The 12199-nt window shown below is 41.2% G+C and overlaps 2 protein-coding genes across 2 annotated transcripts; one reads left to right on the forward strand and one right to left on the reverse strand.

Moving 5' to 3' along the window:
• The first annotated feature begins 503 nt into the window (after positions 1–503).
• On the forward strand, positions 504–2519 carry LOC111064708 (cdc25-like protein phosphatase twine). Its single transcript, XM_022352461.2, has one exon. The coding sequence runs from the start codon at positions 927–929 to the stop codon at positions 2256–2258; it is 1332 nt and encodes a 443-aa protein (XP_022208153.2). The 5' UTR covers positions 504–926; the 3' UTR covers positions 2259–2519.
• A 1456-nt stretch (positions 2520–3975) lies between these two features.
• LOC111064727 lies at positions 3976–5491 on the reverse strand. Its single transcript, XM_022352490.2, has 2 exons — positions 5358–5491; positions 3976–5277 (listed from the first exon to the last, which is right to left on the reverse strand). The coding sequence occupies exons 1-2, from the start codon at positions 5424–5426 to the stop codon at positions 4231–4233; spliced, it is 1116 nt and encodes a 371-aa protein (XP_022208182.1). The 5' UTR covers positions 5427–5491; the 3' UTR covers positions 3976–4230.
• Positions 5492–12199: the final 6708 nt, after the last annotated feature.

Raw genomic sequence — 12199 nt, forward strand, 5'->3', positions numbered from 1 at the left:
GTGGCCGATTAAATTGACAGTCAGTCTGTCAGGCGAGGCGAGTGTGTGTTAAAATGCGTGTCCAACCAGAGACCAGAGACCAGAGTGTGTGTCTCTCTCTTATTCCGAGCCGAGCCGAGCCGAGCCGAGCAAATACTCGCACTCGTTGTGCGATCAATAACACACAGATCTTGGTGTTTCTGGAGCATGTCAGCCGGAGCCGGCCAACATGACGCAGATAAATGCCTTGAAATGTTATTTATGGTGGTATGGTGATTCATTTCTTCACTTAAAGTTGGCGGGAAACCCGTTGAATCATCTATTTAGCTGTCTATTCGGCTATAAAGAGTGGTCTTGCTGCTGACTAGCCATACAATTGGCTTAAAAAATTCAGAAAAATCGAAAATATTGATTAAAATGTATATATAAAATAATATAATATTGAATATAATATAAAAAGAATGCAATTGAAATTCAATTGTTACTGCCACAGGCCCAAACAAACATTTTTGAGGCATAGCCTTAGAATAAACATTCACTTTTCACATTTTAAAATCTTTTTCAAAAAGTTCCTCGACAAACTGCAAAAAATTTCCAATTCAAATTCAAATTTAAATAGCGCGAATCCTCCACACGAACTATCGGCCAGTGCACATCTCTAGAGTCTCGACTGGCTGCAATGTTGTTACCTGCTACTAAGATGTCGATTTTAGAAAGGGATGGGGGAACCTGGTGAAAGGCGCCAAAAGAGTTTGCCGCGAAAAGCGAAAGGGCGAAAGACAGAACAGAACAGAACAGAACGGAAAGAACAGAACAGAAGGAAGGCAGAAGAAGCGCACTCGCAGCACAGCACGCTTTTTTAGCCCGCATTCAAATTGAGTATTTGCCATCAAGTGAAAGTTTATTTCCAGCTGATCGCTCGATCGCCCCCGAATCCTACAGCTGCTATGGCCTGCAAGCGGCTGATGCTCGACGATGGCGAACCCGATGAGAGTTTTAGCTTCGATGTGGAGAATCAGGAGAATATAGCGCACAACAATGTGGCGAAGCGGCACAAGGGCCAGCTGGAGACGCCGCTGCATCGTATGCTCAAGCGGCACATGCCCGCCAATGCCGCCACCGCATTGTCGCCCATCACCGAGCTGTCGTACAATATGCGCGGCGCCCGTCTGAATGAGGGCGGCGGCGGCGGCGGCGGCGGGTGCACGCCCAAGTCCACCAACAGTCTGCGCACCTTCAATAGCATCAACAGCATCGCCTCCAGCTACGATTCGGGCAACTCGCTGGACGACGAGTACCTGCACATGTTCGAACTGGACCAGAGGGATGCCGTTGGCAAGCATGCCGTGGGCTTGCCCGACGATCTGGAGCTGCTGATCACTGGCCAGCTGAAGACGGACCACATCGCGCAGATCGGCGCAGAGCCACCAAAGCAGCACCGTTCGGCACGTCGCTGCCTGAGCATGCTGCCCGTGGACCCGGCGGAAGAGGACTCCAATGGTAGCAGCGTGTCCGTGGCAAGCCATAAGTCGCCCAACGGCACTGGCACCGGCAACGCCACACGCATGCTGCAGCGCAGATCAATGTCGATGAACGATGCCGACATACTCACGGCATTGGGCGATGAGCCCGAACTGATTGGCGATCTGAGCAAACCGTGTGCCCTGCCCTGCCTGATCACTGGCACCCGTCATCAGGACCTGAAGACCATTTCGTGTGACACACTGGCGCGCCTGATCAGTGGGGATTTTGGCGAGCAGCTGGGTAACGACTGCTACCAGATCATCGACTGTCGCTATCCGTACGAGTACGAGGGCGGGCACATACGCGGTGCCCAGAATCTGTACACGCGGGCGCTCATCAAGGAGGCCTTTCCGGCCGTCGCAACCAAGCAGCTGCAGCTGCCGGGCCAGCGTCACATCTACATCTTTCACTGTGAGTTCTCATCGGAGCGCGGACCGAAGCTGTTGCGCTTTCTGCGCAGCAACGATCGCAGCCAGCACACGCACAACTATCCGGCCCTGGACTATCCGGAGCTGTATCTGCTGCACAACGGCTACAAGGAGTTCCACCATCTCCACGCGAATCTCTGTGAGCCCAGCGACTATGTGCCCATGCTGGCGCCCGCCCACAACGAGGAGTTTCGCCACTTTCGCGCCAAGACCAAGTCATGGCAGTGCGGCGATGGTGACGGCGCGGACAGTGGCATTGGCGGTGGCGGCAGCACTGGATCTCGCACACTGCGCAAATCACGTTCCCGCTTGCTATACTCCGAGTGAAAGGAGTCGCCATCCCCATTACACCCCGCCATAACAGTAATTATTCTAAAACAAAATTAATCGCTAGGATTGAAAGGACGCAAATTTGTAGTTTCGTTTCGTTTCGTTGATTTTTGTTCAAATGTTGAGTTTTTCCCTTTGATATTTAATGTTTATTCGTATTTCGATTTCTAGTTTAGAGTTTATAAAAACACACACACACACACACCCACACACACAAAGAAAAATAGCATAAAGCAAAGGAAAAGCCAAAAAAAAAATAGGAAAAAAAAGAAATGTTCTCTAGTCAGTGAAAGTGAAAATTTCGAATTGAATTTAGTTGATTTGTTTGTGTTCGGCATTTAAAAGTTTAGTTTTTTCTTAGTTCATGTATTTCGTGTTTAATTTTAGTTGTAATCCATTGAATTTGTAAAGCAAATGTTCACCCAAACCAAAACAAAAACCAAAACCCAAATACAAGTTTAAGCCTTAAAGGGAATGAAGCCTAAAAACTATTCAACGTTCTATTTGATATCACACAATTTTTCAATTTGCGATTAAAACCCATTAAGCTTTTGGTTCTGAAAATGTATAACAATTCCAGAAATATCTACCAATATTTCTATGAATTAATTGCAACCGAAATTTTAAGTTTAAGGGACTTAAAATTATTGAAATGATTGCTCAAAATAAAAGCATAAAAATCCGAGATTATCAGAATGAAAGTGTCTATAAAATAGAACAGGAAAAGAATATTATCTTAAAAAATTAATTTAAAAAGTATTACACATATTGAACATTGAAATAATAGAGTTTAAAGAACTAATATATAATTAAGAATGCACGCATTGATTTTTGTACAACTCAACGATATATAGAAGAAAATTATTTAGTTTATGTGTTAATTTAAAAAAAGGATAAACAAGCTCCAAACTAATATTCTTAAAAATAAATACACAAATCATGTAAAATATGTGATATTTTTTTGATAATAATAATAAGATATGTATGAACCAGGAAACCTCTAAAATAAAATATAATTTGAACAATATATATAACCAATTATACAGTTTTTGGAGATCTAAGATAAGCGAAAATTTTGAAAAACAGTTTTTTTGTAATTTAAAAATCTTTTCTTAAACTCTAAATATTTCAATAAATAAAAATACAATTTGTAAACATAGTACATAAAATAACAATGCATGGATTATATGGAGTATATCTTTGAAAATTGTTCCAACTTAAGTGAATAATTTTAAGAAGTCTCAAAGCCATAGAATATATAAAAGAAAATGTAAAAATGACATGCGGGCAGTATATATAAATCACGTTCAACGACTTGCGATTACAGATGTACCTATAGTACATTCATATAGTAGGGAAATCCAATGATTCCATAGTCCCAAATCAAGTCTCCTACTGATAGCAACAGCTGTGATTTCAGTTCACGTCTAGGGTAACATGATAACCTTGTCCACCTTCTTAGAACCTGAGAACCCTGGAAATCAAAAAGTGGATCGGAGGGCAGCACTCGCCTTTCAAACGAAGACATACTACTCAATTTCCTTGTATATAGATATAGATATTTCTAATCTCCTATTTGACAACCCAAGTGACTCCACACGTTCACTCATGCTCCCAAGGTACATCGCATTGTATTCTTTTTCGTTTAAAAATATAAAACGTCTTTTAATATTACCTTTTTTTTTGAATAGATGGAAATACACAAAAATTATAATTTCAATGTAAAATATTTTTGAATTGAATGCCAAAGACACTTTTTATATTCGAGGAATTTCAGAAACACCTGTAGCATTTCTATGCAACGCATCTCAAATGTTCAAATGTATTTAATTTAATTTACAAACCAAGAGAATTGTTTGCCAAACTTATTTGTATGCCACAGACTTAACGAGAACGTAAGAGAAAATGTACGAAAAGCTGCAGGCAATGGAGTGGTGGTGGGGGCTTCAGTGGCGGAACTGCTGTCCGCCTAGGCATCGGCTGGTGGATTGAAGGGCGCCTTGCAGCCAGCCTTGTTGTAGAACTCCAGGGGCACATCATCGTCGTTCTCGAAGAAATCCGAGTCGCGTGACCAGCAGGGACCCAGCTCCAGCTTAACGATCTTCTCACGCCAAAAGTCGAGCAGCTCTTTGGCCAGCACCTCATCGCGCAGCTTGACAATCCATTCGTTGTAGTCCCAGGGGCCATAGAAGCCGGAATCGGTTTTGTACTCCTGCAGCAGATCGGCCGCGCTGTCCTGGTCCTCTTGGGAGGGCTTGCCCTCGAACAGTATCTGCCAGATGATGTCCTGGGCCGCCTTGGCGATCTTCTTGACGCTGGCCTGCTGAATTTCATCGGGTACAATGACATCGGTCAGCACAAAGCGCGACATGAGGTCGCGGTATTCGCTAAGAGGCTGATTCCGAGTTATTACGGCGTCGAACACACCCGTGAAGGCGGCCTCATCGTCGGCACTGCGCTCTGCAGATCTCTCCTCACCCTCAGGCGCCTCCCTGGATGACTCCGGATCGGAGGCATCCGATGCACGGATCTCATTGTTGGCTGCTCGCACCTTGAGGCTGGCCGCAAACGGCGCTGTGCATCCACCATGGGCGTAAAACTCCAGCGGCGGCGTATCACTGTCACTGTCAAACAGATCACAGTCGCGCGACCAGCACGGCCCGAGCTGCTTCTTAACTATTGTGTTGCGCCAAAAGTCCAGCAGCTCTTTGGCCAGCACCTCATCCCGCAGCTTGCCAATCCATTTGTTGTACTCCCACGGATCGTAGAATGTGGCATCGCCTTTGTATTCCTCCAACAGCTCTGATGCCTTCTGCTGTGACTCAGTGGTGACGCCGCCGTCGCCGTCCGTGCCGGCAAATAGCAGCTGCCAGATGACGTCACGCGCCGCTGCAGCTATACCTTCGAAATTATTCTTGATGATCTCATCGTCCACAATTTCATCAACTTGCACCTTTGTCTCTATCAGCTTCTGATAGTCCTTCAGTGGCTCTGCCAAGCCAATGTTAAAATTTGTCTAAAAAAAATGCCGAAAAATAGCAAAGCTCTGTGATAAGCAAATCTTTGTTTTGAAAATAAGTGTATTTTACTGCGTACCTTGGTGCTGATTTTCTCTGCACCTGCTGCCATGTCGGTGCTTGTATCCTCGGCTTTGCGTTTTGACATTCCCTCTGAACTGTTGTTTGTACAATTAATATAATTTTCTTCCTTTTTGGCGAAATTTTTTGCGTCTTGAACTTTGTCAACCATCGAAGGCACTATCGATAGTATCGATGTTTTTCTGCTAGCCGCTACTATCGATGATTTTGCGACTATCATGATAGTACCGAGCTACAGTCGGTGCGCTTTTGATATGTTTGGATTGGCTGCTCTAAAATACGAAGAAAAATTTGTAAACAAACTGACTGGTGACATCTAATTTTTACAATGGACAAGTTCCTAAAAGGTTTCAATGGTTGTTTAATAATTATTTCAGCCCGATACTATCACGATAGTATCGATTGTTTTTTCAAAACATTCGACGTTGATATTCCTCGATATTGATATTCCGTTTAATATTACCAGCTAGCTGGGACTCTCAGCCCTAAACAAATAATTTTATCCAATTCCTCAATGAATTTTGTTTAGGATTGGCTAGTTTTTAGAAGTCCTTTTTATTGGATTATTTACATATTAAGGTTCAAACAAAAACGGCCAAAGCATAAAACTTAAATGTTGACTAAATGTGACGTCAGTGCAAACTTATTACTTGATTCTTCCATAAATGCTTTATCAGTTTTGGAAGTCCCCATAACGATAGAAGGGCGCTATCGATTGTAACATATCGAAAAAAAAAAACATAATCGAGTCGAGCTATTTTATTTTATAACCTTATTTTGTAAAAAAAACCCAGAAAGAGAAATCTTGAAACTAGCCAATCTTGCGGAAAATTAATTCATCAGTCGGATAAAATTATATGTTTAGGGCTGAGAGTCTTAGCTTGCTCGTAATATTCAGCCGAATATCAAAATTCATGAATATGATTTCTGATCATGGACAGAGACCGATTAGCCAATTGTCGACCACTCACGAAAATGATGAAACTTGAAGAATTTTAGCTCAGTTCGGGTGCTAGATATCGTTTTTCTTATGTAAATAGAAGGAATGGATTGGATCTACAATAAGAATACAATTTATAAGAATCGAATTTCATGCTGTTTAACTCAAGTGGGGGGCTAGGTGGGCTAAGTTCGTTTCCTCCTCGGTATATTTACGGTATTTTCGAAACAAAAAAAGGTTTATTTCGGTATATTTCTGAGGGTCGTGCGGCATGTTTTATTGATAAATACGCGGTCACACTGGTTAGCAGGTCGCTTAAAATCATTGAAATTAATAAAATCAATTAATTGTGTAATACCAAGTGGCTAATACCATAAATCTGATCGGTTGTTGTTTTAGCCTTCAGTGATTTAACACCAAGAACCTCTGTTCCCTTTGATATTCGCCTCGCGCTGTGTCTGCCCAGTCTGGTGTGTGAGAGTGTGTGTGTGTGTGTACGTCTGTGCCACCAAAGAAATTTGAGGTTAAGCCCATTTTGACCACGGCAGCAGCTGAATATTGTGTTAATGTCGCCCACAAGCAATCAATTGCCAATTACATTTAACATAAAACACTTGTAAACTGAAATACGTAGTTTCAAAGTACAATAAAAGCTGATAAGCTCAATTGCTTTCGTGGAATTCGTGTGTCTGTGAGAATAGTCTCTGCTAGTGTGTGTACGCGCGTGTATTGTGCTGTGTGAGTGTACGTGAATTCAATTTTCTCGTGCGCCCAAAAAAGCAACGAAAAAGCTCCAAAAGTTATACTCAAATGTGTATGGCAATTGTGGTAAGTGTGTGGGTGTAAAATAAAAACCATAAATATATATTTTTATAATTTTAAAAGAGAACGTACAAAGCGACCCCAAGGCATACACGCATGCATACGCTCAGGGCAGCAGTGTATATGTATGTATGTCGCTGCTTGTGCGAATTTGCACGTGTGTGGACTTTTGTTAATTTCTTGTTATTTATGGCCAAAAATACTGCATTTATAGCTTTATTTATGAGAATTAATGTGTGGGAATTAATGTTTGAATGGAAATTACATTTTATGGGGGCTTTGTGCAGTAATAATGTCAAAATGTTGTGATTTTTGTGCTCTTGCTCTCTTACAGTCATGTGATTGTGTGGTTCACCGTTGTGTTTGTGTGCGTGCTGTGCAAAATCAAAACTCCTTTAGATTTTCTTTTAAAAATTGTGGAAAAAGTTGCGTTGCGTTATTAATGAAAGTACTTTTACTTTCATTGACCCCGGGAGCGCAGGAATTTGTTCATTTTGCCGTAAATGTAGGGCAGCAGTAAGAGTTGACCCAGTTTTGGCAAAAGTAGCAAAAGTATGAGGAAGTAGGACGGACGGACGGACAGCCTGCCCCAGATCTACTTTTGCATGGAGACACTCCTTTGATTTTGATTTAGTTTCTTGTTTTTGGCAACTTTCATTGCCTGCCTACGTCATTCGGGGCACGTTCTATAAGATCTATCTAATCTTTGGCAAGACTTTTTCAAACAGATTTATCATATCGCAAAGAGAAGAGAAAACCAACAAAGTCAGTATCAGGAGATAGATACGCTTTCAGCAAGCAACCCAAATCAGTGCTACATTTTATTCCAGTCGAAAGAGTTTAATTATTTTTATCATCAGTTATTCAACAGAGATTGGTGGGTAGGAGTACTCGTATTTTATTTAGCAAGTGCCTTTTCGCTTTTATCTCACATTTTTGTCGCATTCTGTCATTGTATTTATCGCAATAATGCTCGGTTGCTAATCGATTTGACGCGATTCCGTCGTATAAATCATATCAGTCGACTGGGCGGTACCCTCCTTTTTCCCCATTCAATTGCGTCAATTGGAATCCCCTTCTCATTGAAAAGGGAGCAGGGCGTGGAGCCAGAATTTCAATGGAAAAACAGAGTTAAAACCGCTCAAAAACAATTCACACAACACAAAATGTCTGTCTCTTTATTCTGTTTTATTTTGTTCTCTTTTTGGCTTCCGTTCTGGTTTGAATCACTCTGTTCTTTCTGGTTCTGTCCTTGAAAAAGTTCAATGATATTTTCTACACATACAAATAAAATCGGTGTGTATTTTAGTTGTTGATTTTCTCTTATTATTTATTCTTGATAAAGAAAAAAAGAACACACAAAATATAAAAATCATATCAAACATAAGAGAAATGTTGAACGAGCGAGATTTATCGAATATAATGTGCCTCTCCCCCACCCTCCCGTAAACAGCCAAAAATTGGGAACTAGAATAGTTTTAGTGGTTCCGAAAGCCGAAGTGTTGCATACCCTTTCATATGAATCGGCTGCCTGGTGGATATATGGTATATTTCTTCTGTAACTTTCTGTACCGAAAATAAGAAGATAAACCTCCTTAGTTAACAGAGTTAATATCTATATTAATTAGTAGTAGTTACGTTAGTGTTGAGTGAATACCAACGATACGCTTATCTCACACACATTTAAATATGAGCTCCCTGCTGTGAGTCACAAACTTCCCATCAACATTGATATACTTCTACTCCTATCCAAGGGTATGCAAAGATAGATAGAGATAAGGCATTGTACATAAGTGTGTGTGTGTGTGTGTGTGAGTACCCGCATGTACACAGAAGATTCCCCCTCCATGTTCTTTCTTCGCACTCTTTCTTTTGGGTTGGCTTTCGATTGCCGTTTTTTCTGGGTTCGTCTGCTTTATGCCAGTTTTTGAATGTGCCATATTCGCTTATGCACATACGCATAATTCGTAAATGTAGATGAATACATACTCATATACCAGTCCAGATAGATCAATTGAATCAATGGAATGTCGAATCAATTATGAGGCATCTTTTATGATCATTTAAATGGTGATCCATTTGCTTGCTCTCTTTTTTTTCGATTTATGAATTTATAATTTATAAATTTTTGCATATGATAAACATTTGTTTGAGATTTTGTTCATGTGCCACAAAATGTGCATTTCTTGGCATCAATGTAATCAGCATTTTAAATCTTGGTTTTCCCCTTGTTCTTATAGTCTCTGAGATTGCATCGTTTGTGCGGATGAATTAGATATTCTACACGAATACATAGTGAAACCCCCCTTTCAATGTAGCAGTACCTGTTATATTCGTAAACGCCTCGCTAATTAGACCTGTTAGATGCCACAGAATCTTCTAGTAGTAATCGTTTTCAAGACGCATTTTCCCCCTTCTGCATTTTACTGTGTTTACTGTTGTCACGTTTCGGTGGCTTATGTGCAGAAAATTTCACCATTTCCACATGTCATTCCTATAAATAGACGGGAAAGCCAAACGACAAAGCGACAAAACATGCAATACAAATCGCAAACGTCAGTGGGGGTGGGGGAGGAGAATGAATAGAAAATGGATGGGAGAAATGGGAAAATGTCTCCACCGACCACGCCCCATGCCCCATTACACACCACCCCCGCGCAACATCCAAACCAACTAACAACAGTTTCTGGTTTCTATATATAGTACAATAAATATTGTGTGTGAGTCGTTGTTGTTTTTTTTTTTTTTGTTATTGTCCCCGCAATAGTTTTGGCTTGCCCTTGTGCTTATGGCAAAAAGCACAATAAAAGGCACGTGGAAGAAGGCAACACGAATCACTAGGAGGAGGAGGAGAGGGAAGGAAAAATTAAGACAGAAATCTAGTATTTCGATTGTAGTCGATTATAGCATTCCCTGTACTTAGTTTAAGTTAAACAGTGAATCCATAGCATTGAGTTGGCCAAAGAAAACCGTATTTAATGAGTAAATGTATGCTGATTCAAGTAATTATTATTCTTGTTTTTATTATGCTACCAAATCAAACTTAAACGTTTTTTAAGTTTGTAGTTGCCACAGCTTCATCCAAGTGCAGTATAACGGGGTCATTCGAACTCTTTTTGGAAACAGGGATATTTATCGTGTCTTTTTTTTCTCCCTGCCACATCTATCCACAAACGAAATGTAACCTCTAGAAACCCTTCTGAGTACCAGGTATAGTTCAAACAATTTTCAACAATGTGATTTTTCGACAAGAGTTAACCTTGAGAGGCATGCAATTTGTGCGGCAGAGGCAGAGGCAACAAAGTGACAGAGGACATGCATTCCGATAATTGCAATAACAAGTTGATTATTTATCATCAGAACAAACATCGGAACGGGTGGCAGCTGTCTCTCAGCCCTCAATTGCAATCCGTATCGCTATGGGGAAAGGTCTCCCCCAACGCCGCAATGGAACCGAACATAACTGAACCTTGGAAGTACGTCAAAGCGATAAAGCCTCTGGATGGAATGACGCATAAGGAGCCGGCAGCAGCAGCAGCAACACGCGTCATACAAAAATTACGAACAGACCACTTGGCAACTGAAAGATTGTTGGGTTTCCTCTGCGTTTTCCACTCGGAAACTTTCCAGATCCTCCCAGCTCCTGCCCCTTCCCCCAATTGATGCAAGAGCTTCCTTTAGAAATTCAAATTTCCATTATGGCGAAATAGCTTTCCCCCGAAGAGAGGAGCAGCTGCTCCACCCTCCCTGTTTCTCCTACTTTTGCAATTTGTCGCAGAAAATCAATAATTCCCAACAGAGGCTCGGTTGTGGCTCGGTTCGGTTTTTCTTTTGCGTTCTGTTTGTTTTCCTTTGCTCCGCTCTAAATAAGTCTACGCCCTGAATTTCTGTCTGTGTTCTTAACGTGTCGTCTGTTGTTTGATTAACTTGGCTGAAACATAGAGAAGCCTTGACTATGCCGATAGCCAGCCTAATGGATACACTTTTGTGCTGCTCTTAAAGCTGGAGGTAAAATTAAACTTTAAGGCTAATGTTGTGTGGTGATATAATTAGAAAAGGTACTAAAATAGAAGACTAAAGACAGGAAAGCCTTGACCATAAATAGATCTTATTTTAAATTTTCTTTAAATATATTAAAGGCGAAGATTAATGTCGAGGGTGAAAGCCTTGACTAACTTCCACAAGCCTCTCTGCGTTAGACATCGTACAACTTTTTAGTGAACATCTGTTGGCCTGTTTGCCTTGTTGCTTGCCTCTGAGTTCATTTTCCCCATTGAATTGCAAACTATTGCAAAAGTTACTCGCAATATCAATACATTTCCCAAGCATTTTCATATCTCTCTGTTTATGTAATGTCTGTGCTGTGTCTGGCTCTTGCTGTATGGTCTGGGTGTCTGGGTGCGTCTGGCTATCCCGCGTTAATCGACACCTCTCTTCTCTAGAGTCTAGACACTTTGGTTCTGGTTCTCGTTCTGGGACATCGAATTACTCGCGTCACGTACTTTCCCATTTGTTTATGAACAAACCTCGTCAATAAACATGAAATATATGTCCGGCTGCAATTCCCGTTAGGCAGGAGAGGTATATTGTGTTGAGTCTGGGAAAAACGAAAGCGAAAGCTGGCGGTGAAAAAAAAAAAAGGTAGACAGAATTTGCAGTACTTTGAACCCCAGACGGGAGACAGAGAGTCACATACCCCGAAATTCAATTCCCCTTTTTTTATTGTAGCCCTCTTTACTTTTTTTTTGTGAAGACATTTTTGGGGTTCCTGCTTGGGAAGTTCTTTGTCTCTCGAAATGCCATTGACTGTTGCTTGCTTGTCCGCACAGTGCAATAAACTTTTATCCCCTGGCCACAAAGATGGCTGCAAAACTTTTAATAAATGTCAAATATATAGGAAAGGAACAAGGGGCTCCTCTTGTCTAAATAGTTTCTTGAGTTCTGTAATAAAATGTGCAATAAAAAAATTCCAATGTTGTAGCGCAAGCCTTCTGCTTTTGCCTTTAAATATTGATTGCAATGTTTATACGGTGGATTCCCTGAATTCATGTATTCGAATTCACGAAATGGTAGAATCG

Source organism: Drosophila obscura, unplaced genomic scaffold, assembly GCF_018151105.1.
Source record: "Drosophila obscura isolate BZ-5 IFL unplaced genomic scaffold, ASM1815110v1 contig_179, whole genome shotgun sequence".
In the NCBI taxonomy this organism is placed as follows: domain Eukaryota; kingdom Metazoa; phylum Arthropoda; class Insecta; order Diptera; family Drosophilidae; genus Drosophila; species Drosophila obscura.

What these genes read in the sequence shown, in the direction of transcription:
- LOC111064708 (XM_022352461.2), top strand. Translation starts at nt 927, where the DNA reads ATGGCCTGCAAGCGGCTGATGCTCGACGATGGCGAACCCGATGAGAGT.
- LOC111064727 (XM_022352490.2), bottom strand. Translation starts at nt 5,426, where the DNA reads ATGTCAAAACGCAAAGCCGAGGATACAAGCACCGACATGGCAGCAGGT. An exon ending in CAGAGAAAATCAGCACCAAG is followed by an intron (nt 5,278 to 5,357) that starts GTACGCAGTAAA and finishes CATTTTTTTTAG; the next exon opens with ACAAATTTTAACATTGGCTT.